General features: G+C 45.2%; 1 protein-coding gene across 1 annotated transcript; it reads left to right on the top strand.

Annotated features, from left to right (window-relative positions):
- The first annotated feature begins 3,595 nt into the window (after positions 1 to 3,595).
- On the top strand, positions 3,596 to 24,624 carry PRCC (proline rich mitotic checkpoint control factor). Its single transcript, XM_032464002.1, has 7 exons — positions 3,596 to 4,338; positions 13,290 to 13,337; positions 15,615 to 16,181; positions 18,525 to 18,620; positions 20,457 to 20,600; positions 22,653 to 22,718; positions 24,182 to 24,624. The coding sequence occupies exons 1-7, from the start codon at positions 3,871 to 3,873 to the stop codon at positions 24,266 to 24,268; spliced, it is 1,476 nt and encodes a 491-aa protein (XP_032319893.1). The 5' UTR covers positions 3,596 to 3,870; the 3' UTR covers positions 24,269 to 24,624.
- The last annotated feature ends 1,151 nt before the right edge of the window (positions 24,625 to 25,775 follow it).

The raw sequence follows: 25,775 nt of genomic DNA, 5'->3' as shown, positions 1-25,775 counted from the left end.
TTCACTTTTTTAATAGAACTCTTATTATTCAAATATTGGACTTTCTGGGCTGGTCCTCTGATTTTCTGAACTTTTCCCTTCCAACTCTTCTAGTGAGAATTTTTTTTTTTTGTTCTTTTTTTTTAAAGCATTTTTTTTATTGAGTTATAGTCATTTTACAATGTTGTGTCGTAAGTGAGAATTTTATTTATGCTCTTATATTCTTATTTCTCAAGAACTCTATTTTATTTTCTGTGTGTTTCTTTTTTATGGTATTCTGTTCTTGTTTCATGTATACAATATTTTCTCTTGTTTATCTGAGAAAATTGATAAGTTGTGGAAGTTTTCTTCTCTCTGCACTTCCTCTATTTTTATTTCTATATTGTGTGTGTGTGTATATATATATATATATATTTATTTATTATTTCTTTCTCTTTGCTTTGTCCCCATCATCCATGTCAGAGTGCCTGCTCATGTGGGACTAAGTGGGGAGGGTATAGCTCAAATGGCAGAGTGCATGTTTAGCATGCATGAAGTCCTGGGTTTGATCCCCAGTACCTCCTCTAAATAAATAAATAAGTAAACATAATTACATCCTCCCCAAATTAAAAAATACTGACTATACTTCAAAAAATAAAAAAAAGATTGAGGGACTAAAAAAGCCATCTTGTAACTCTGGGCATGTGGTTGGGGCTTGTCAGTTGAGACCCTGATGGTAGAGAAGTTTGTAGGGGGAGTCCCTGATATCAGGCTCCAGAGGTCTTTCCTCTTGGGCTGAACAGATTTTCCTGTGGAGATGTTTTCTGATACCTAGCCTGGAGGGTAAAGGTCAGTGGCTAGTCTTCTGGGAGAAATAGGTCTGAGGTCTCAGTATTCCATGTGCATATCACTTTAATTCCCTTGATTTCTGTAAAATACCTCTGCCCTTGACTGTGCCTGGTTTTCCCTACAGCAGAAACCCTCTGTTTTATTACCTCTTGAAAAGAAAACAAAAAAACAAAACAAAAAACAACCTTTCTAATATTTTTTTCTGGGGTTGGGGAGAGGCAGTCTGCCTCTAGCATGAAATGAGGGAGGGGATTTTTGGATCTGTTTCTTAACCAGCTTGTAACCAGTCCTCATTTTTGTTCCTTTGCCTCCTCATTCACTTCTGGATGAAACCACTCCTGAGCCATCTGAGGTTTTTGCAGATAGTTCAGATAGAGTCTCATCATTCCCCAAGGCCAGCTTGCTTTTCAGCTCTCTTCGATGCGTTTCGTTGGTGCATTTTGCTTTCCACCTTCCAAAATGTTAATGTGATCTCCTCTTCTGTCCCCATCTTTGTGTGTTTAAATCTTTTCAAAATGATCTTTAATGCCTTTTCAAAAAAAAAATACTGCAATTGAAGTTTTAGTAGAATTTCAGGAGGGAACCAAATTAGATGTCTATTTAATTCACTATCTTTTACTGGGAGACTTTATTACTGTTATTACTACTTTTGAATAGATAATACATACACAGGTTACAAATTTCTAAAGGCAGAAAAGAGTATACCCTGAGAAATAAATTCCCTTCCCATCCCTGTCCTGAAATTTCTATTACCAATTTCTTGCATGAAAACAATCTTTTGAGGGGAGGGTATCTATCTATTAAGATAAATCATTAATCCTTATAGTAAGACAACCCTGCTTAAAAAAGAATTTGTCAAAAAAGGGCAGATCCTGGCCCTTTTGGGGTGTCTCTTCACTGCAGGGCAGCAAGATGTGTTGGTAAGGAACAAGGATAGTCATTTCCCTTTGAAAGTTTCCTATTCTCTTAGGGTTCTAAATCATTTTGCTGTGTGTTAATATCAGGTGTAGGGCAGGGCTCCTTCATACTCTATCCATTTTCCAAAAGAGGAAAGTGAGACTCAGAGAAGAGAAGTGACTGGACAAAGTCACCAGAGTTGGCTGGGGAACCTAGATTCAAAAAACAAGTCAGCACTGTGCAAAGCATACTGGCTTCGAGGTTGGACTGGAAGGTCTATTTTCTCAGTGTGGTCCTCAGTGCATCTGCTTTGCAATCAACTGAGAAGTTTCTTAAATATCCAGAGCCTCATCTATTGAAGAGAAATTTCTTAGGCTGGAATTTAGAAATTTGCATTTTTAAGAAGCTTAAGTTTTCCTGGTGATCTTAGGCACAATTCACGTTTAAGAATTGGTAGGCAGAAAAAAATGCTCTGGGCATCCAGAGCAGGCAGCAAACAGATTTAAGCAAATAGATGGAAAAGGCAGCATGTGAGTTTGTTGGTGAAAGCAGGGTGAGATTTAGACACATGGAGGTGGGGAGGAGGGGGTCATAGAAGGCTCTTGTCTAATGGAGAATTCACGCTTGGGCCTTTCACTGTCCTTTTGTTGTTGCTGTCATCATCACCCTCCTCGTCATCCTTTCCATCTTCTTCTTTAGCCTCCTCCCCAAACCTTACAGGCTGAGCTCAGAACCTTCTGCTCTCTGGGAGCAGGGAGATGGAGCCCACACAAGAGATTGTTTAGCATGTAAAGGACACACAGAGACTGAGTTGACAAGTAGAGGGCACCCAGTTACAGGCACACAGAAGGGGCAAACATGGATAAACAAGCAATGGACACAAAATTACAGGTGGACAAGGAAGGACGGTGCAGAATCTCAGGCAGACATATGTAAGCTGGAAAAGGACACACATAAAAATGGATGGAAATAAAGGACACTCACAGAGACCGATTAACAAGGTCACATACAAAGGCACAACAAACACCAGGCACCAACAGAGACAAAAACAAAGGACATATGCAGTTAGATAGTTGGGAGGCACAGGCACATAGGGATGGACTCAGGTAATGCCTCAGATCCATGTAGGGGGTTGAGATGTAGCTGGCCTCCTTCCCCCACTGGACTGAAGGGACTGGATTAACCTCAAGTACCAGGCTCTGCCTTCCAGGACCCTGCCCATCTTTCTCTCTCATTGGTTGCTGCAGAGAGAGATCAGGACCCAGGCTGGAAGGGCTAGGTGTGCTCCTGGATGTGCACCTTGGTCAAGGCGAGGGAGATCACTTACTCCCTCTTACGTCACATTTATTTCAGCTCTCGGATGTTTATTATTACGTGTTAAGTCTTGCTTCTTTCTGACTCGCAGCCCAATTTCGTACATGTCTCTCGGGCCCTGACTCTTCTTGGGGCCAACTCCAAGTTTCAGTCGCCTCCGAAGCTTCATCAGTTCATTTAGAGATCACTTTACCTTTAAGCTATTTTCCCCAATCCACCACCTTCCCAGACTCCCTCTCATTCCCGACATCGCTTGCAGTTTCTAAGGGCACTACATCTCCCATAAATCTTAGCGCCCAAGCAGCTACCCTACGGAACTTCAAATACCGAAATGCTCTCCTACCCGTCTCCGTGACTACCGCGGTGACCGATGGGGCTTGTAGTCACCTAGGAATTGCCAGGCAACCAAAAAAACTACTCATCCCAGGAGCCCTCGCGCTAGAGGCGGGTTTTCCTCCTGTCTTTCTCCGCGTCTCTTAATCTTTCCTTGGACTCCAACTCCCGCCGTGCCTTGCGCTGAGTTCCCTGTGGTGGAGAATGGTGCTGTGTTCAAAGTGTTCTCTGGGAGTTGTAGTTCTTATGTTGGTGAGGCGAAGAGGAGGCGGAGTGACTCGGCGGCCATTAGCTGTGTGTAGTTGCCCGGGACTAGGAGCTTAAGTGAAGAGGGAAGCCTTATTCGGGGAACTCAACTGTGGGCATGGGCTTCTGCCGCGGCTAGCCCTAGAGTACGGAGAAGGCGGGCTTTTTGGTTCCCTGCCCCGCCGAGTGGCGGGGCCCACTAGGCCTCTGGGCATCCCCGGTCTCAAGTAGGCCTCGTCTGCCGGCAAGGGCGCCCCAAAGGCGGGAGGCGCCATGTCGCTGGTTGCTTACGCCAGCAGCGATGAGAGTGAGCCGGATGAGGCTGAGCCGGAGCCGGAGGAGGAGGAGGCGGCGGCCCCTACACCTGGGCCCACTTTAGGGGGCTTGTTCGCGTCTCTCCCTGCACCCAAGGGTCCGGCCTTGCTGCCTCCGCCCCCCCAGATGCTGGCCCCAACCTTCCCTCCACCGCTATTGCTGCCCCCACCCACGGGAGACCCCCGGCTCCAGCCTCCTCCCCCCTTGCCCTTCGGCCTGGGAGGTTTCCCCCCACCTCCAGGCGTGAGCCCGGCTGAAGCGGCGGGAGTTGGGGAGGGACTGGGATTGGGGCTGCCCTCGCCCCGAGGCCCTGGCCTCAGTCTGCCCCCCCCTATCGGCGGTGCCGGGCCCCCCTTGGGGCTTCCCAAGCCAAAGAAGAGGACAGAGCCGGTGAAGATTGCGGCGCCGGAGCTGCATAAGGGGGATGTGAGTATCCAGGGAGGACACCCCCAAATTTTCCACTGGGTTTGGGCATGGGCTCAGCCATAGGAGAGACGTAGAGATTCCAGGACTCCCTCCTATAAATGCATCCATTGATTCCAGAGCACTGGGTCCCTGGTACAGTGTGATTAATTGAACTGAAGTTTGTCAACTTTGGGGAGTTAAGATATTTTGTCCATGCGGGTTTCCCCAAGCAAGACTTGCCTGCAGAAGGGCCATTTATCATCACCTGGCACTGACAGGCCCAGGCCTAGGGACACTGGTTCCACTCTCCCTTGTTGCATCTTCACTGCAGACCAGTCCCCACCTCCCCTTCTACTGAGAACAGCAGAAAATCTGGCACCTGAAGAGGTAACAGGAGACAGGATTCTTGAACCCTTGCTGAACATCAGGACTAACCTTTTCCTTTGCCTCTGAACTTAAAAAGCATCAGGGTCTGAACCAAGGATAGGAATTCTGGATTCTGTTTTTGAGGGGAGTTAGGGAAGAAATTGAGTATTTATTGAACAGAGATAATTTGCCGGGCATTGGCCCTTTGATTATTACAGAACTCTGGGAGAAATCATTTTAACTTTTATGGACAAGAAACAGGTGTCCAGCGTGTAAGATCTTATCTGGTAAAGAGCAGAGTGAAGATTAAGAGTTGGGTCTATCTGAACTCCAGGCCTCTGCCTCAGTTTCACTGTTTAGGTATTTGTCAAGCCTAGGACATTTAGGACTCTTGGGTCCTAGAAGAGGCAACCAAGCTTCTGTTGTTTTGTGAATGGTGGAGCAGAAAAATTGAAGGCCTCTCCTGGAGTGAGTGCTTTGGAAATAAAGGAGACAGCCTAGGGGCAGGTAATCTTTTAGAGTTATCTGGAGTTCTTTCCATTCTCTTCTGAAAGGTTAATTGGTCAATCCCTGGCTCACCTTTGGTTATCCTCTGGGAGATACTAATTCCTGCCTTTGCTTTTCTTCAGACTTCTGACTCTGCCTGGGGCTATTTCTGTTCTTTGTGCTTGCTGGTCCTATCTCACAGATGTCCTAATTTTCTCTCCCTCACCTCTTTGAAATCTTGGCTTAAAAGACAGATTCTTAGTGAGGACTTCCTATCTGACCTATTTAAATTGCAACTTCCTATCACCCACTCCTCCTCACCCTGCTTCTTTATTTTCCTCCAGGGCACCACCATCTAAAATGCTTTACCACTATCTAACATACTATATATTTTATTTGTCTTTCTCCTTCTGCTAGTGTACAAGCTCCATGAAGGCAGGCCTTATTGTGTGTTTTATTCGCTGCTATATCCTTAGTGGGTAGAACAATGCCTGCACATACTGAATACTACCTAAATATTTTCTGAGTGAATGAACTCAAATGAATATTCTTCATGGAAGGAAATTCCAGAGTCTCCCTTACTACCTTGTTCCAAACTTTTTTCCATATCATTACCCACTTCTTTCTCCCGAGCCTGTCATTTCTAAGTCTAGGTTCCCCCCAAAACCTGTTGCTCCGTTGAAGCTTACTTTGGCCTTGATTTAACCTGGGACAAAAGAAAGTCCCTGAATAAGACAGGAAAATAGGTTTTTTTGTTTGTTTGTATTCTCTTTTCATAATCTTCTCCCCAAACTTTCTCTTGGCCTAATTGTGATACGTGGGGGAAGATGGCACTTTGAGCCAGCCTGCCTCCCTCCGCGGTGACAGTGGAAAGGCTCATTTCTAGGTCTGAGTCATTTATGCTGGTAGAGGCTGTAGAATCCTCCATTTAGGCTGACTGAAGTGGTGGAAAACTCGGAGGACTTGTAACTATCCGTTCTTTGTAAGTATAATTCTCTAAATTCCTGAGGTGAACAGTGACATGGGTAAGTAAAATAAAGCCAAATTCTAGCCCTTAGCTAGTTCAGTGTCTCACTTTTTTTCTGTTCAAGTTGGTATTTTTGTTCTCTGAACATAAAATTCCTGGGAAAGGTAGCCCACAAGAGTTCAAGATGATTAGGTGAGGGTGACTTTTGCCTTTGAAATAGTTGTGGGTCTACGGCCTCATGGTTCTAAGCTCTGTGTCTTATGCTTATTGGGCTCTCAGTAAATGTTTGAAGGAGTGAATTAGGTTTCCTTAAGTAGTTTCCCTTTAGGGTCTGGTGCTAAAGTAAAGGTAATTAACTCTGAACTCTTCATTCATTCATTCATTCATTCAATATTGAGCTGTTTCTCTGTGCCAGGAGCTAAGAGTACAGCAGTGAACAGGATAGACCCTGTCACAAAAGGAGCTTGTGATCTACTGGGGGAGACCAACAGAGAAGGAAATAGATTTTAGGTCAAGTCAGGGAAGAGCCATGGGAGCACTCCAAGAGGGCACTAAGCCAGTCCAGAGGTTGGGGAGGCTTCCGGGACAAGATGATGTCTAACAGAGACATGGGAGTTGAGGAGGAGGTAGCCAGAGAAAGGGCCGGTGGAGAGGAGCACATTAGGCAGAGGGAATGGAATGTACAGAAGCCCAGAGGTGAGAGAGAATGACAGTGCTTTGGATGAACCTTAGGTAATAAGGCACAGTGGCTGGAGTGCACCAGTGGGGCTAGGGGAGTGGTGAGCGATGAGGTTAGAGAAAGATGCTGAGGCCAGATGATAATGGGCCTTGGATACCATGCCAAGGCCTTTGTACGTAATTCTGGGGTAGTGAAGAGCCCTTAATGTCTGAGCAAGAATTCTTTGATCACAGGAATTCTTTGATCACAGGGTGGCAAAAGACATGGAGGGAGCAAGACTGGCAGAGACAGTGTGAGAGATAATGGCAGCCTGGCTAAAGGAGTAGCAGGGGATGGAGAGAGCTGTAGGCTCTAGGTCTGTTTAGGAGGTAGAAGTGTCAAGATGGGAACTGATTGGATGTTGTGAAGGAGAGGATTCAAGGCTGACCCCTGCCTTTCGGCTTAGGCAGCTGGGACGGTAGTGGTGCCATTCATTTAGGGAGTACAGAGACAGAGCAGATTGGAGAGTAGTTAGATTTAATTGGTTACAAGTATCAGAAACCACTTCAAGTTAGCTTAAATGGAAACACATCATAAATATACTGAGGTACCTTGGGTAGGGCCTGGAATCAGGATCTGGAGATCTGTTGGGGACCCACACAGCTTCTCTTTGCACATTCAATTCATTCTTTGCAGACTGGTTTCCACTTCTTAACCTTGGCTGCAGGTGAAAGATGGCCACCTGTACCTTCTTGGTTTTATTTCCTTTCTTTTAGTGATTGGCCCAGATTGAACCATAATCTGAGTCCCGCTTGATGTTTTCCCAGGGGACAGAATACATTTGGTTTGACCTGGGTGAGCCCATCAATCAGCTGCAGTCAGGGGACAGGCTAATACCAGATTCTCTCTCCAGGTGTATTGCAAAGTCAAGTTCAGTCAACTTTTGACTCATGAAGAATTAGGAATGAGCCATAAAATGAATAATCATCCTCTCCTTTTCCCTTTTTACTTTTCTTTTTCTGACCCAGGCTACCTCCAAATATTGGTTAATTGATTTTGCAGGCTTAAGAGATTTAGACTTGTAAAATTAGGATACAAAAACAACAAAACTAGAATAAGTTTACTCTAAGTTTTCGATCATACAGTGTGCATTCCAACATGAATAGACATTTTAGGGTTATCTGGGTTAATATTCCCTATACTTTCAGGTTGTTTTCCCAGGTGTGGAAAATTTGAAGCTATGAGATTGAGATTTCACTAATTTTGGTCATTTCTGTTAGCCAAGTAATTAAGAGTTGACTGTGGTGAGTGTAGCTAAGATTTAGCCCTTGACAGAAAGGAAAGATACGCGCTGATGTCTGTGGGGCACGTGCTTGGGATCTGACACTGCTGGGCACTTCAGTGACTCTGTAAGCTGAGTATTACCCCTAGTTTACAGGTCAGGAAGTAGAGTTTAGAAAACAGGTGCTTAAAATCACACAGTTTGGGAGGAGCAGAAGTCGTATTTGCACCCAGGTGTGTTCTGTTCTCTTCTATCATAGTGTCTACCGAAAAGATAGAAGAGCCTTGGGCGACCAGAAATACGAAAGCGATACAATGAGCAGTGCAAAAGTGGGAGAGAAAGTGATGTCCTAGCTGAAGCGCAGATGTAAGAAGATATTTGAGACCAAAGAGTAAAAAAAAGTTGATGACTCTAGCTAATAGGGAAAATAGCAGAGAGGAGTGTGGTAGTGGTTCGAGTTTGGGAGGCGTGGGGTGGGGGTGGTGAGGGGAGAGGTCTGTTCTTGGGCCCTGATTTCCTTCTTGGCTCCTGGCCCTGGCAACTAGTGATTGCTTTTTGGAGCAGGAGTCTGTCAGAACCAGAGCATGGGAAGATAAGAGGGAGGCTGCCATGGGGAATGAGGCTCTGATAGATTAGCAGATCCCACTGGGCTTGGCTTAATGGAAAATGTCTGTTTCCGTTCTTGCTCAGCAGTCTCGGGGTGTGTGTGTCTTGTCACTCTTGGCAGCAGGAACAGAGAGGACAGTGGTGGCCATTGAGGCTTGGGCTCTTGTGAGGCCAAGAAGAAATACAGTACTTTCTTCTTAAAAGATACAACCAGTTTGTGCCTCCCAAACCCCAAAATGCCTGTTCTGGCCCAGCATACCTCTTCCAGCCCTGGGTGCCCCCGAATCTCTAGCATCACCCTTCTTTTTGGGTCTCATGGCACAGACCCACTCAGATCACCGTTTGCTGGTCTTCAGCACTCTCTAGGAGTTGACTCCACAGTGTCCATTTAATATACTCCTGTGGAAAACAGTTTGGCAGATCCCCGCAAAATTAATTAGAATTACCATGTATGATGCAGCAGTTTCACTCCTAGGTGAAAAGAATTGAAAACAGGGACTCAGATACTTGTACATCGGTGTTCATAGCAGTGCTGCTCACACACAGTAGCCAAAAGGTGGCAACAACCCAAGTGTCCATCAGATGAATGGATAAAGTGTGGTATATACATACAATGGAATATTACTTAGCCTTTAAAAGGAATGTAATTCTGATACATGCTACAACATGGATGGGCTTTGCAGACATGCTGAGTAAAATCAGCTAGACACAAAAGGATACATATTGTATAATTCCATTTATATGAGGTACCTAGAACAGGTAGATTCAGAGATAGAAAGTAGAGTAGAGGTTATGGGGTGGGACTGGGGGCATGGGGAAGGGGGAATTATTGTTTAATAGGTACAAAGTTTCTGTTTGGGATGATGAAAAAGTTCTGGAAATAGTGGTGATGGTTATACAATATTGCGAATGTACTTAATGCCACTGAATTGTACACTTAAATGGTTAAAGTGGTCGATTTTATGTTTATATATTTTACCATGATAAAGGGAAAAACATGCAATCTGCTCCTGTACCTCTCACCATCAAGGAAGTTCTCCATGTGTCTAAATTAAATACTGTGCTAAGGCTGAGCCCATCGCCTCCAGCTGATTTTTGATGGAAACTGAATTGATTGATTTTCTTTCAAATGCCCCAGGACAGCTGCATCTCCCCTCCCCTGGCCCATAACTAGAAGATACAGGCACATCTTTTAGCATTTGGATTACTCATCTCCTGCTTTTTGGTACTCTAAACTGAAATTTATTTTCTTTTGTGAGGTACTTAGATAATTCCTTGCTGAGATTTCCTTTTGATTTCTGTTAGTTTTCATTCAGGTCCCCACATGCCCATAAGTGCTTTGAGTGGCATCTAAACCGCTTTTCTTTTTCACAGTGAACTGCTGAGTTCCATATTCCAACTTTTTTTAGATGGCTGAAGTTAGTTCAAGGGGCAGGAGGTTGTTCTCATTCTATTTCTCCACCCTCCCAATGCCCTAGACTTCCTCTGCGACCCTGGGTAGATTACTGAATGTCTTGGAACTCTGTTTGTCAGCCTTAAGAGGTAAAGGTTTATTTCTGCCCATCCCTCAAAGATGAATAGTCATGACTTAACAAGGGTTTAGGGTCTCAGCACATTTTTTGAGGGTCTTAGTGTTCTGTTTTAGGGAGTCTGTCATATTTGGTGCCCATCGTGAGACAGGGTTCAGTAGATTAGTATAAGATGTTCAAAGAGAGAAGGGTGATTGTGAGTAACCGTAGCAGTCCTCTCAATCCAGAAATAATGTGTTCCTGAAGTCTTTGTACAGCTGTGTGTGTGTGTGCATGCTTTTAAACTTTAAATTTAGGTTGACAAGTGTAATGGAAACAATCTGACATTTAAAGAAAAATTGAATTTTCTTTCCCCAGCTGATCTGGCCATCAATTCTATTAGCTGTAGGACAGTTTGCCTACACTTGCAGAGTAGCCACTTTTTGTTTGTCACAGGATCTGAAAAATAAAAATAGGCTTGTACAGTTTTATAAATGTAATAGTCTTAAACTTGATAACATTTTATATTTAGATCGTTTCCATTGGACGTATTGCCTAAGATGTTAAAGTTTAAACGTAGTGGGGGACTTTGTGAAAACCCTGTACATCCCGTAGTGAGGTGGTTCTGTGTTGTCTGCTGGGAAGGAGAAGGGTCTACATGGTCAGAAGATAAGGAAGATGGTCACTAGCCCCTGAGGCAGCGGGAGCATGGAACAGAGAGAAAAGATCGAGAATGCTGGAGTGTTTGGAGCGTAAGGCTTTTTCTTTGGTTGAGTTTGACATCTTGGCAGGCCAGAGAGAATAATAATCCTGGAACTCTGTTAAAATTTTTAGTTTATATGTATTTTCATGGGTAGTAGCTCATGCAGTCTTTAGAACATCGCTGTGACATGGCTAAGTACTATTTCCAACTGAGGCTTGGGGAGTTAAATGGCTCATTGGGGATCCCCCAGCCAATAAGTGGCAAAGCTGAGACTCAAACGTGTATTTCTGATTTTGTGGCTTGTGCTCTCAGCTGTAGCATGTGGGATCTAGTGGGATCTGGTCAGCACGGATCTCAGACCTGGACGTACACGGACAGCTCAGCGTGGTGTCGCTGCAAAAGCTTGAGAGGCTGAACAGATTCAAGTCCTGGTTTTGCCATTTACTAGCCATTATTTAACCTCTCCGAGCCTTACTTTCCTTACCTGTAAAATTGAGGTAATAATGCCTCCCTTGAAATTTTACTGTCAGGATTGAATGAAAAAATGTGAGTAAATTACCTGACACGTAGTAGGTACTCAGCAGATGCCTGTCCTTTCCTTCCTGCCCCTTCTCTAATCCCCCATGTTTAAGTACCAAGACATTTCTCTTACAGGTTTTTTTTTTTTTATACTACATTTGGCAGCAGTTACTAATTAAAATCTTTGTGTGCTGACTACCGTGAGGTAACATAGAACTGTAAGGTAGGGCCTTTACTGTGGGAGTAAAGGCAAGAAAACACACATGAAAAATGGCACGTTTACAGAGCAAGCACAAATGCATCAGTGTAAGTATGATGCCTCCCCAAACAAATGAGTAATGTAGGGACACAGAATGAAAAAGAGCAAGCTGAAAGTCATCAGGAAGACTTCAGGAGTTTTGAGTCAGGAAGAATGGAGTATGGTCTGACAGGAGAGTGATTGGTGGCAGTGATCCAGGTACGGGGTCAGGGATTGATGGGGGGGGCTTACATGAAAAAGCACAAATGGGGGACCAGCCAGTTCTTTCAGGGGATGTTTGAACCACACTTGTTGCCCGTATCTTTTAACTGCCTTTGCTACAGTTGTTTGGGAACTTGTCATTCTTCTCACTGGACTGTAAGTTTCTTGAAGGCAGGGACTTTTTTCATGTCATGGCACACACAATCTTTGAAGCACACTAGGAGAAATGGTACAGACTGGGCCTGTGGAAACCAGTGAGCCAGGACTCTGCCTGCTCCAAGCCCTGCCTGATGCCCTGTGGGCTGAATGGATCAGTATCATCCTAGTACCCAGGATCCAGCCATAGGTCACCGGTTAGGTAAGCTGTCTGCAGTGCCTGGTGGTGTCTTGCATAGAGTAGGTTCTGAGTAATGGTCGTCAAAAAGGTCCTTGTAGCAGATGAATCCAAAAAGGGACTTGTGAGATACGAGGTTCAGTTGAGAAAGACGGGCAGAGGATTTGAGTTCTTTAGAATCTGGGAGATGAATAGGGTCTTAGATTCCTCCCTAATCACCTTTATTTACAGATGCCCAAAACCAGGGTCCTGAGAACAAACAGAAAACTTCTAAGGTTCTTGGTTTGGATATTAATTTTTAAAAATAAAATATGCCTTGCATCTTTCTGATGGTTGAAGGTGCTGAGGAACTGGTATTGAGCTGAAAGTTTAGGTATTTTTCAGTGTGAAAGCTGTATTAGAAACAGTCTTTTTGAGTCAGAGGGTAACAGGTGACCTCCTGTCTTGCCTGAAATTCTCATAGTCATCATTTGCTTGCTTTCTTCCTGGACACGAACAACTCTGTCTGGCAGACAATAGATCATACTTGGAGAGGGAATGGATTTCTCCAATGGCTTTGACCTTTAATGCCTCATAGAAGAGTAGTTAACACACCACTTAATCCCACCGGAGCTCCCCAGCCCTGTGGTTATGTAGTCTATATAAGTGGTTTTAGAAGTGAAGCTCAGATTGGGTGAGATTGTGGGCCAAATCCCATTCATCTTCTAGTGGACAGATTTATAGGAAGAAGAATGGGATATAGCCTTTTTTTTTTTTCTTCCCCTCACCGAAGACTGAATGGGAGGAAATAGTCTTAATTTAAAGGACTAGAAATTGATGCCAAGAAGGCTATGCAACAGGTCTGGGGGTATGAGGATGAGTGACTGGGGGAGGTCAGCGCATACCTCATTTTCTGACACTGTTTGAGAGCAGGAGGGAAGGTCTGCTGTTTGGCAGGTCCTGGCGCGGTGCACCTCTTCAGGTGGGGAACAGACAAGATGATAGCCGCTGTTGTCCAGTCCTTCATTTGTGCTTCTTTTAATATGAGTGCTTCCCCCACTGTCCTTAAACAGTGAGGCATTATTCCGTTTCTTTTTCTCGTAGTCAGATTCCGAGGAAGATGAACCCACAAAGAAGAAAACTGTCCTTCAGGTAAGCTTTGTGACATAGTAGAAGCCGTTTCTTCTCTTCCCATATTGCCTCCTGAAAGATGGGATTTACAATGCCCGGCCGTTCCCAAATCAGGCTTGGAGCAAATGCAGTGATTTGAGGCCTGGCCATTTGGGTGTCGTTTTGTTTTCCTGATAACATCAGGCCTTCTGCTTCTCTACCCTCTCCTCACTGTTCCCTGGCTTCAGCGTGCTGGTGTTGCCTCTCCTAGGGGACAGGCGTGGTAGGGAGATGAATTGGAACTCAATTTGATCCATTACATTTCAGGTAAAAGGATCATTTAGGAAGCGTAGAATAAATGGATTGATCAAAATGAGGTTAGGGAAAATCTGAATTTTAAAATTATCCATCTTCTCTTTGTCTCATTTTTAACCTGGGAAAGAAACATCTAAATAGCATTTACTGGGCACTGTTCTAAGTGCTATACTAATGTTTAACTGATTTAATCCTCTTAGTAGTGCCTAAGTCGTAGTGTTTTTATCATCCCTATGTTGCATATGAGGAAAATGAGAGCTTGAGGAACTTGCCCAAGGCCAGACAGCTAGTAGGGGCAGAGCTGGGCTTCACACTGAGGCAGTCTGACTGTGGAATCCAAGCTTTTACCTGCTGCATTTGGCTGCTGCTCTGTAACCAAGACCAGACGTCCTCAAACAGACAGTATCAGATGGTCTCGCTACTGTTTGCTGTTTCCCCTTGCCCCAGTGCCTTTATTCTGGCTCCCAGGAGTTTCTTCCTGTTCTGTTCCACACTCGGTGACTTATACACTCTGGCCTCAGTTGATTATATGTCTCAAGAAGAGCAGAAGTGGTTCTGCCTTTATGAGATGGTTGTCTCATGATTCAGGTATGTGCTGCTGAAGTTGCCCCTTTGCCTGACTCTGTTAATGTGTCACTTCCACTGCTGGGGGGTCTTCGAAGGGCGCAGTCATGTGGAAGTTAGAAAGATAGCTGGTGAGAGTGATGTTGTGTCCGTATTTGTAGTGTGTGATGAGGGAGGACTCATGGAAGAAACTGACATGCTGAGGCTGATTGAGGCCAGTCGTTCTCCTGTTGTCAGAATGGCTTCCTGGTGGAGGTGGACTGGCAACTAAAGAGATGGGAGGACACTGGCTCAGAAGGCACCCCAGGAGTAAAGAGCAGTCTTCCAGATGGTAGGAAGAGATGAGTGGAGAGAGAAACTCTAAGCTATTAAGGCAGAATGTGGACCCAGCACTGCAAAGGGATGTAGCCATGATTCCAGATGTCATCTGAGAAATCGAATACTTAAAAGGTAGCCTGCTCCACCTGGCACCTCAGTCTAGTTTTTATGAGCCTAAGCCTCTGGGGTCTACTAGGCTGGAATGACCCAAATCTGTGAACACAGACATCAGGGAAGGCCCATTTTCTGGATGAATGGTTCTGCTTGGCCTGCTTGACTCAAAAGTCTTATTTTATTCATTCTGGGCATTTCTTGGCTGAGAGGACTGAAGTACTTGAGTACTCCAGGTCAGTGACACAGTGACCTTATTCCATTCCCCCTTTTCAAACTGATACCTCCCTTAACCCTACAGTTAGGCCCGGCTGACCCTGTAGCATACAGAAAGCAGAAACTGAGAGATTCTTAGGAGTAATAGGAACTCTGGATGGGCTGAGGAACTCTAGATGGGTTGAGCCAATTAGCTTACAAATTGATAAGTTAAATGCTTGACTCTGGCATAAACAAACTGAATATCCCACATCTGTAGGGTTTTCCTTGGAAAGGGGACTTTTGGCGGTATGTATGAATGTCTTTTTTTAACAGAGCCTTGCTCTTGGCTTTGAGTGTCAATCCAAAGGAAGCAGAGAGTTCCCATGTTAGGAGGAACCTTCTAGATATAGAGAGAGGTTGAGCAATCAGCTAGAGAGAGCCCTGGGCTTTTGGGGAAGAAGGATGATGTATTTACTGAATACATCCTATTTGCAAAAGACAGAGTCAGAGAAGGCTGTGTGGCAGAGGGCAGAGAAGCTGGGTTGAGATGGTTGAGGAAAATGGGATGACATCTTACTGTGAGAGAAGCAGACAGTGGAGGGTTGGGAGAAGTGGACAGCAGCAGAGCCGGAGGTAGGAGGAGTCAAGCCCGGTTTGGATGATCTTAGTGGGTGGAGGTAAGATGGAAACAGGGCTGGTAAGATTTTAGGCTAGAGCACTTACCAGTAATGCTTGTTCTTAGTATCAGTTGTGTGCATCATAACATCTCACTTGTCATCTTTCTTCCCTCCTTACCCAAATGTGTCTTGCCAGGGATCCAGTGAGGGGACTGGTTTGTCTGCCTTGCTTCCCCAACCTAAAAACCTGACTGTGAAAGAGACTAACAGGTTGCTCCTGCCCCATGCCTTCTCCCGGAAACCCTCGGATGGCTCCTCTGACACTAAGCCCTCCAGACAGGCTTCTAAGACCAAGCCCTCTTCTCTGGCCCCTGTTGTGGGCACCACAACCACCACCCCGTCGCCCTCTGCCATCAAGGCTGCCGCCAAGAGTGCTGCCCTGCAGGTGACGAAGCAGATCACGCAGGAGGAGGACGACAGCGATGAGGAAGTAGCCCCTGAGAACTTTTTCTCCCTCCCTGAGAAGGCCGAACCGCCTGGAGTTGAGCCATACCCTTACCCCATTCCCACCGTTCCCGAAGAGCTGCCTCCAGGCACGGAACCAGAGCCGGCCTTCCAGGACGATGCAGCCAATGCCCCGCTAGAATTCAAGATGGCAGCAGGCTCAAGTGGGGCCCCTTGGATGCCGAAGCCTGGGGACGACTACAGCTACAATCAGTTTTCTACGTATGGCGATGCCAATGCCGCTGGTGCTTATTATCAGGTGGGTTGGAGGCATTGAGGGCAGGCCAGGGAATGTTGGCGTATGGCCCTCAGGGAGAGCTTTGAGCCAGTGATAAAGCCTCTGTGGCGTCAGTTTGGCTGAATTAATGAATCTTCTGGTGTCTTGATTTTCCTATACCTATCAGGCCTCACAGCATACTACCTTTATGCTGAATCTTATTGATCTAATTGATCCAGAAGTCTTGAAGTCTGACAGAACCACATAATTGATCCATTTATTCTGAAAATAAAATCTTATTGTAGGAGCTGGTGAGAAGTCTCTAGTCTTCCAGAGAGTGGTCTATAGTCTCAGAGATCTGAGTGTGGGTGAGGAGGGTAAGAGAACCATGCATAGACTCCTAGGTAGCAGAGGGTCCGGGAAGAGTTTCTGGAGGTGGGAGTACTGAGAACACAGGAAGGCAGGGAGCGAAGGGACTGAGGAGAAGAGGAGGGAATCCAGAGAGTTGAGTGCAAAAGGGAGTAAGGAGAAGTGGGGGTCTCGACTGAGTCATGGAAAGTTGAAAGGACTGAGGCAAGTCCCTGGAGAGAAGGCACTAGGGGACCATAGTTTGGGCAGAGATAGAGAATGGGGTTTGAGAGGGTGGTTTGGAGTTTGAATCTCAAGCTGTGTGAGTTTGGGCAAATTACTTAACTGCCTCTCTGCCTATCTGAGTATCAGATTTCTTAGCCGTAAAATGGGAATAATAATAGCAACCTCATAGGGTTGCTCGGAGGATTAACACTGGTTTAGTGTGGTGTGTGGAACATAGCAAATGCTCAGTAAATTGTTATGGTAACTTTATTCAAATGTTATTTGGAAGAGCAGTTTAAATTGTTCTGTGTAGCCTCAGAGAGTGAGAATAAATGAGGCCAGGCTGTAAATAGGTTTACAGTGGTCAGAGTTTCCTTAGATGGAGAGAGCTCCCAGGAGTTTCAGGGACTCGCAGCAGCTGTGGTGGTGGAGCAGAGGCAGCTGGCTGGTCCTGTGGCTGGGCAGCTGTCGGAAGTTTTCCTGCCAGTGTGGGATGGTTGCAGGACCTCAGTCTCCTTCAACCACTGTGACTCTTTGCATGGTCAGTGTTAGTCTTATCTACAGTCTGTCTTCACGCATGGATAGGGATGTAGATACGGCCTGTCCACACGGACTAGGAACCTGTGGTAGGTGGGCTTTGAGGGGACTCTGTTCTGATCAGACTTTGAAAACTATTTGCTGTTAAACCTCGTTGTATCCTATAGACTGATCATGGACAGTGTATCTCTCCTCAAGGTTCTTAGAAGGAAGGAGGAAGAAGAGTGTTTTGACCTTTTTAGCTTAAAAAAAAAAGGCTATTTAAATCTAAGAAACCTCTAGTTTAAATCCAGCTAATAAATAACAATCAGACTTCTATATGCAGTTACAAACATCATTGAGGCAATTGCTGCAAATTAAAGCACTTTAAATACCCTAGGGGACCCTGCAATTTAAATATATGTTATTATCAATACTTTTTAGTGGAAATTAATGCTTCAGGTACTCTAGGTTTTTAATGTATTATTTTTATTTAGTCAGTATGAAACCTTATTTGTCACATAGGTCACTATAAAGTGAATGTTCCAAGAGGATTTCTTGTAGTTTTGGGCAAAGGTGGAAGAATTAGGGAAAAGTGTAGGCAGGGAGGAAACAGTTTCTCAGCCCTGTGGCTGCCTGTCTCGGCCACAGTAGGGGCATTGTTCTTGCCTTCACCCCTCTTTCCTCTGGGTCCACAGCAACATCTAGACAGCTCACCTGTAAGGGGAATCATCAAACCATGAACTAAAAATCTAGTAACACAAACCTGGTTTGTTCCCAGCTTTGTAAATTCCATACAACCCTTACAGTGGTTTATTTTATGTCAGAGATCTGCAACCTCCCCGCCCGTTATAGGCAGGCCTTTATGGAATGGCATGCCTCACACCTTCCCGCCTCTGCTCACACTGGAGCTTACTGGGGTCTTATGAGCAGGAGGAGCAGGGCTGAGGGACAGTAGAGGTAAGGGGTGGGAATCACACTTGGGAAGCAGCCACAGGTAGCAGGATGTAAATTAAAGCAGGAGAGAACGTCTTTATTTCTTGTCACCCTTCCCTAAAAAATATCCATCTGGGTGGGGCAGATCAGAAAAGGTGCAGAGGGTGTTCTTGAGTCGTAGGGTAGCTCCTTAGGATCTGTGATTTTACTGGTCCATTTGAGGGGTCTGTAGTGTGGGTGTCACCACCACCATTTGAGGGGTGTCTCTGATGAGCGTTTTCTTTGTTCCTGGCTGGACATTGTCCCCTGTCCACTGTGCCCTCATTTGGTGTGTTTTTTTTTTTCCCTCTTTGGCTGCAGGATTATTACAGTGGTGGCTACTATCCTGCACAGGACCCGGCTCTGGTCTCCCCCCAGGAAATTGCCCCAGATGCGTCCTTCATCGATGACGAAGCAGTAAGTTAACAAAGCACAAGAGATCATCTTTGACCCCAGACACCAGGTTTCAAATTTTAAGTTAAAGGAAATTTTTTTTAAAACTCTGTTTAGTTAGGATTAGGTTTGGCAACATAGAATTGAGAAACTTCAAATAATAATGGGTTATATGAGGGAAGCTAATTTTTTTCTTCATAGAAGAAGGCTAATTGTATAGCACAGGGAACTATATTCAATATCTTGTAATAGCTTACAGTGAAAAAGAATATGAAAATGAATATAAGTATATTCATTTTTGACTGAAGCAATGTGCTGTACACCAGAAATTGACACAGCATTGTAAACTGACTATACTTCAGTTAAAAAAAAAAAAAAGGCTAGAGGTAGGCAGGCTAAGGCTGGTGTGTGGCAGCTCCACAAAGTCATCAGGGATCCAGTCCCCTTCTGATCATTACTTTGCCGTCATTTTCATGGGCCGTGATAGCAGCTAAGGTTACAGCTGTCATTACTGTAGACCAGGCAGCAGAGTAGAGAAAGAAAGTCACCTCCTCTTTTAGGAGATTTCCCAAAAGTTCCTATGAACACTTCCCCTTCTGTCTGATCTACCTGGTCACATGGCCATATCTAGTTGCCAGGAAATGTAGTCTTTCAGTTGAGTGGTAACATGCCTAGCCAAACTGTTGGGTTCATTCACACTAAAGGATTTTGGGAGGGAACAGCAGCCCAGTAAATAACCCCATGTTTCACATCACTGTATTCCCTGCCTCTGAGCTTCTCCCCAACCTCAGCACAAGGAAAGAGGAAAACCCCATGTCCTGAGACCATCAGGCTGTGTTCAGGAGATAAAGTATTATTCAATCCGTAGGGAGGTCATAGCCTATTAGGAGAGGATTGGAGAAATAGAGAATGCTACCTCTTTGCATGCAAGTTCTTACAAAAAATAATTTTCTCCTCACCTTTTCACAGAAAGGTGTTTATCCCTTTGTAGATTCCTGCCTCTGGTTAATACTGTGTCCATCCACTTCCCTGTGTATATCCTTCTGGTCAAGTTCAGTAGTTAGGGCTTGTTTGTTCTAAGCCGAGGAAGCAGCAAAGAGCTCATCCAGTGGCAGAAGTCAGTTTCTTGTGGGTAGAGTGACCCCAGGAGACCTTGCTAATGCTCAGGCCACAATCTGAGTTTCACCGGAAGGTTCCAAGTGTTCTTTAATTTAGTTTCCCTTCACCCACACTCCCTTCTAAGCAAATCTGGTGATTTGTGGTGTGATCTGCTTTTTTTTTTTTTTTTTTTTGAGGAGGAGGAGGAGGAAAGAGTAATGGTCTCCTAGAAAATTTGACAGGCCTTTTTTTGAGGCATCCTCTCTACTCAGCACTGCATGCTCCTTCTCGAATGTCTGCTCTGATGTGGGGTCTGCTGATTTGGTAATACTGAATCAGTGAGAAGGAACAGACATGTTAGAAGAACCAATTTTTAGAGGAGAAATCCTAGTTTTTTGTTTTTTTTTTTTTTACCTTGAGTTCTTAATTTGAAAATAGTATACAGCCCTTTTAGGCAGATCCAATTTATACATAATCTGAGGACAAATTCATACCAGTGATTTTCTGCACTCACTTATGTTTGGGAATACCTTTTAGCCTTCCTTTCCTGAGTCCAGGAGAACTTCTAAGAAGTAGCCTTTCACCTGGCATCAAGGGAGCGTAGTAGGTGGCAGGGTGAAAAGACATACTGCATAGAGAGAATTGACGGTGCAGTGGAACTGGGGAGCCTTGAAACCGTCCCATAAATTGGATCCTTGGCGACATCTCCTGATCCTTTACCCAGGTTCCCCACTCCTGCATTTTCTTTTTCCCTTTTTCCAGTTTAAGCGGCTGCAGGGCAAAAGGAATCGTGGGAGGGAGGAGATCAACTTTGTGGAGATCAAAGGTGATGACCAGCTTAGTGGGGCCCAGCAGTGGATGACCAAGTCACTGACAGAAGAGAAAACCATGAAGTCATTCAGCAAAGTAAGTGGGAAAGGGCTATTGGGTGGCCAACTTGGGAGTCTCCAAAGCAAAATCCAGTCCTACTCCCCACCCTGACCCCACACCCTGCTGTTACTGTCCCATCACCATTAGCAAACACCTGTTCCCCTTGGTACTGGCGTGTCCACCAAGTCTCCCAGCTACAGCTTCTGCCTTCCAGAATTTTGCAGCACTTTGCTCTCCATCCGGATGGTGGAGTCTGGTTACTGAGATTGAATGGTTGGAACAGTTTCCTATCCTGCAGTCAGGAAGATCTCTGATATGTGTGGCTCCTTCCCTGGCTGGACAGAATCCACAGCTGCTCTTCCCTTTCCCTACAATCATATCCCTCTCTCCGTCCTGTTAAGGTGGGACCTGGCTCAGCACATCTTTGAGATGTGGGCACAACAGTCTCAGAAATCCTGGGGTCCTAGGTTGTGAGTGTGCATCCCCTCCTCTCTCCTTTCTTTCCATCATTTATTATAGCTAGCTGTGGTCTCTTCAGATGCTTTTATTCCTCGCATTTCCCATACCACACTCCTATCCTCTGTGCTAGTTGGCTTCAGTCAGTATGATGAACATCTCTTCACCTAGTAGCTGAGTACAGCAAATGTGGACATTTATGAGCTTTTCACAGTGGGGAAAATGTGGGGAAGCCCTGCATTCAAGCCCAGCACCAGCAAGGTCAAGGTCGGGCATTTTATTCCCTTCTTCTCCCCCCATTTTCTTTGCTTTGTTCTGTGGCCACAGATGGCCATCTGAGCCCCAGTCGTTTGTTTTAACTGAATGCTGGCGGTCATACAGGACAGAGCAAAGGATTGTGGTTAGATCAGCATAGATCCATCACTGTTTACTGGAAAAACCACTTAGGAGAGCATGCGCTACTAACTGTGGGTCGAGAAGCATCATCACGTAGTAATAGCTGCTGTTGTTAGTGCTCACCATGGGCCAGGAGTGGAACTGGATGTTTTATGTTTGTCATCTTTAACTGTCATATTAATTGACATTAAATAGCAGCAAGGAACTGGGAGTTTGCTATTTTCCCAGGTCTAAGTTTTTTTCCACCATCTCGCTGTATTGAGCTAGATTTTCAAACAAAGAGAAAGGTATGGTTCCTATTCTTGAGGGGTTTACAGTGTAGTTGGGAAAAAGATTTAAGGACACTTGAGTGTAAATGATTAGAGTGCAAATTGATTACATAAGTGCTGAGGAGACTCCAGAGAGGAGTTTGGGGAGTTGGGTGGGGCTGATTGGGAAGTTTCCAGTCTGAGACAACACTGGCAGAGGATAGAAAAACCGCAGAATGAAAGCGCAGACCAATATAGACTTTGACAGTAAATCATTTGCATCACAGTTTGGTTAGGGGTTCAGTGCAGTTATGAGTGGAGGCTGGAAGATTGGGGAGAGGTGAAGTGATTGTGAAAATTTAATTCCAGGGAAGCTGTTTGTTGGCACTTACTAGAATGAGGGAGGTGGGGTTTCAGCCAAAGGTGATGGATGAGAGAGAGCTTGGTAAGCAGTAGGTGGGAGATAGGCTGGACATCTGGCCTGACTGGGGAGAAATGGACAGAGATGAAGAGGGCTTAAAGGGGAGATAGGCAGAGGGGTTGTAAGGGGATCTAGAGAGGACGGAGGTAAGGAGAGAGGAGGGTCATCTGGACCCTGGCACTTAAGCTGTTGTAGACTGACTGCAGGCAGTAAAACTGGTATCAAGTGTCCACTGTGGGCAGAGCCCCATGCTTGATGCTGGGGGTGGGGTGGGGTTTTTAAAGAAATAGCAGACACAGCCCTGACCTTAAAGTATTTCCAGTCTAATGGGGGTATTAGCTGGCTATTTCAGGCAAGTATTCTGAGCTTGGGTTTTTTGCTTAATGGCTTTAATAAAAATAACTATTTTGTAAGTATGTAGACATAAAAATAGCACCAAGCTTACTTCCGCCTACGTCCAGGATTTGGGCTGTGTAGTTGGTTTCTTAATCCCCAGCCCTGTCCCATTGGGTCAGTGGGATACTTATTTTTTTTCAGTGGGTGAATGACTGTTTTCTTCCCTTGCAGAAGAAAGGAGAGCAGCCAACAGGACAGCAGCGGCGGAAACACCAGATCACATATCTGATTCATCAGGTGAGAGGGCTGAGGGCCCTGGCCTGCCAAGCAGGATCCTTGTAAACATGGGGATTTGAAGGCTGAGATCTAGGCTAGAAGCCTCTGTGCCAGGCACCACCTCCCAGCAGGCGCCCTCCCCAGTTCTCCATGTGGCCGCTAGGTGGGGATGTGTCCTTCAGAATTGTCCTGCTCTGCATCAGTCTCATTTCCGATAAGGCGAGTACAGGTGCTTGGAATAAACTCATAAGTGAAAATTCAGATACTCAAAACATAAATGTAAGAGGAGAGTGAAATGGTTTATCATAGAGTTCTTTTAAGTGGCAAGTTTATCTGGTAACTTTAAAAACTATATAGAAAAATTGGTTCACCAACTTTTAGCAAAACATCCACTTCATGAGGAAGTTAATTTTGTGTTTTTCCATTTCTATGGAAGGAAACAACAGCAAATAATTCAAAATTATAGATAATCCAAAAATGTCTTTTGGAATTAGAGTATGTCTTGCTATTTATTTGGTAAGACTTGACAGCTTTCAAATATTCTTTGAATCATTAAACACACATCTTTTTGAGACCTACTATACTAAGTGCTGTCAAGGATATAGACAGCAATAAGAGTTTCCTGACCCTTTCCCCGGGGAGTGTACATGCTAGTTAGTAATTTCAGTGGCAAAACTTGCTTTCGTTGTTCTTATATTTTCACCTTCATTTTTAGGAACGTCTTTGTACCCTTCCCCTATCTTGTTATTTGTAAGGGAAGAATTTGAGAGTAGACTCTCTTTTTAAACCCAGACTCTGAGCACTACCTCCTCCCATTCCCAGGGAAAGGAGCCCGCATCAGGTGACTTGCTGGGGTGGGGTTGAGGAGCCCTTTCCTGGGGCGGTGCTTGTACATTCCCAGAATGCAGTAGAGCCAGAAGCTGTCACAGTCAGAAGGGGAAGCATTAATTCTGGTACCTTCCAGTCAATTTTTCACAGCTTCAGTTTGTACTTTAAAGTAGTGTGAACTTCTAGGGTACCACAACACTATATTCAACACGGCAGCAAAACTGTGGGTCCAGTAAATAAGTTATTGTTGATTGGGGTCCTGTTCTGACCTGTCCGTGTCTTCGAGGCTGTCCTTTCCCACTTGGCTGGTTAGGTATCCAAGGCAGCTGATTTGTCTTCCTTTCAGATACCAAATTCAAATTCTCATTTGTCCATTTCCCACTTGAGCACATCGGTTTTAATTCTAGAACCAGGATTCTTGAGCCTTTATTCTGCTTAAATCCTGTTAGCTTCCCCAAAGAGATGATTTTCCTTTGTTTTCTCAGTCTTCCCTTCTGCTTGAATAAGAGAAAATAAAGTCTTTCAAAGGATTTGTTGTTTCCTTATAACTGTTTTGTTGGAAGAAAGATTTTAAATTGGGACGCTCACAGAGGCAAGAGTAACATGTTTCACAAAAATGCAGCATGACTCTTCCCTGCCCCTTCTTCCTCGCACAGGCAAAGGAGCGGGAGCTGGAACTGAAGAACACCTGGTCGGAGAACAAGCTCAGCCGCCGGCAGACCCAAGCCAAGTACGGATTCTAGGGCTTGGGACCCAGCTGCCCCCAGGATCTCCTGCCGCCCAGCTGGCCTGGCCCCCAGCTTCATCTCCGGGACGCCAGCTGCTCCACGCCCAGGATCTCTTTCCCTGAGGACCCAGCCCTCGCCTCTGCGAGAATGAACATATTTGATAGATTTTTCTTAACAAAAGTTAGAAAATTCAGCTCCTTTCTGTCTTGGAGCTAGTAAAGACTCAAGTGATGCCTCAGAAGGGGCTCTGAGTTCTTGGATGGGAGTTTTGCTCCCTGTTGGGTGTGATGAAATGTTGAACCCCTCCTTCCACTTTTTTTTTTTTTTTTTAAACCAGGGATGTCTGTTGAAATAAAACATTCAGTCTGACAGATGCTGCCTGTCCTGACCCTTTTCCTACTTTTTAGTAAGGTCTCCTTTTCGATTCTGGACCTTTTCTCATTTGTTATCCTGGCCCTGGATCTCAGTTTTTACCTTATGTAAAGCAACCTCCAAACTATCATGAGCTGCCTCATGATTACTTTGCATTTTTTCTGTGTACTCAACATCTAAGCTGGGGTCATGGTCATTGAAGACTCTAGGGATTGTATGTACAATTTTGTATGGGACAGGGGCCTGTGACCCCATGTATTGAAAGTATTGCTGATCTCAGTATCTTCAAAGATCGGGGGGAGTCAAGGAGATTGTTTCTGTGACATGAAAGAGTTGGACATGGAAAAGTGGTTAAATGCCTGTCCCTAAAGATGATTCACATTTATACTTGCTGTCATCCACCTGAATTGGTTTGGAAGCTTTGCGTAGAACTTGGTGGGTAGACCGATCTCTTTGGAGACTTCTGGACTCCTAGCTTTTTGCTAGGGAGGGAGGGGCAGGTCGGGTGGGTGAGTGAGTGGGGAAGAGCGGTGCCAGGGTCTGTGGACTTAAGTTAGCTGTAGGGCATTGTGATGCCCAGGAGCCACAAGATGGGTGGCGTGATTCCTCCTTCTCAGGGCAAGGTTCTAGTAGAGATGGAAGATACCACATATTGGTCACAAAACAGCATGCAAATCCTACTTCAGACCACTGCTGAAATGCGTTGCTGAGGGTACTGGGACTCCAGTAGGGCTTAAGTGCTGTGGCTTCCTACTGAAAGGAGTGTTTAACTGCAAGAAGAAAGGCTGTGGATGCCAGGCAGAGGAGCGTTGGCTGGATGAAGATGCCTGACTCCAGATGTTGCCAGGGAACAGGGAAACAGGACTTGGTGTTTGATAGTCCTGGTGACAGAGGAAGGTTAAGGCCAGAGGGGCAGTTTGAAGGAGTGTGTGGTGGGAACTTGGGGATGAGAAAGAAGTGAGGAATCTCACCATGCTTCTGGTCTTGTGGGCTGGGGTAAGTTGAGGAGTCTGTTTCTCATTAAGTACAGAGGAGGGTTTCATCACTTACAGGAAAACCACCCGCTTATCTGAAATCTGACCTACTTCGGGTTGGAGCCAGACAGGGCTCTTGCATCCCGCAGGGACACTTGGGCTGCAGTTGTCCGAGT

Source organism: Camelus ferus, chromosome 21 (assembly GCF_009834535.1).
Source record: "Camelus ferus isolate YT-003-E chromosome 21, BCGSAC_Cfer_1.0, whole genome shotgun sequence".
Taxonomy (NCBI): Eukaryota; Metazoa; Chordata; class Mammalia; order Artiodactyla; family Camelidae; genus Camelus; species Camelus ferus.
Note: the sequence above shows the minus strand (reverse complement) of the source record. Positions and strands in the feature narration are given on the sequence as shown.

Excerpts from the sequence above, each read along its gene's own strand:
- PRCC (XM_032464002.1), top strand. The coding sequence starts at position 3,871 with ATGTCGCTGGTTGCTTACGCCAGCAGCGATGAGAGTGAGCCGGATGAG. Across the intron at positions 4,339-13,289 it reads CGGAGCTGCATAAGGGGGAT|TCAGATTCCGAGGAAGATGA; the intron begins GTGAGTATCCAG and ends TTTTTCTCGTAG. Across the intron at positions 16,182-18,524 it reads CCGCTGGTGCTTATTATCAG|GATTATTACAGTGGTGGCTA; the intron begins GTGGGTTGGAGG and ends CTTTGGCTGCAG.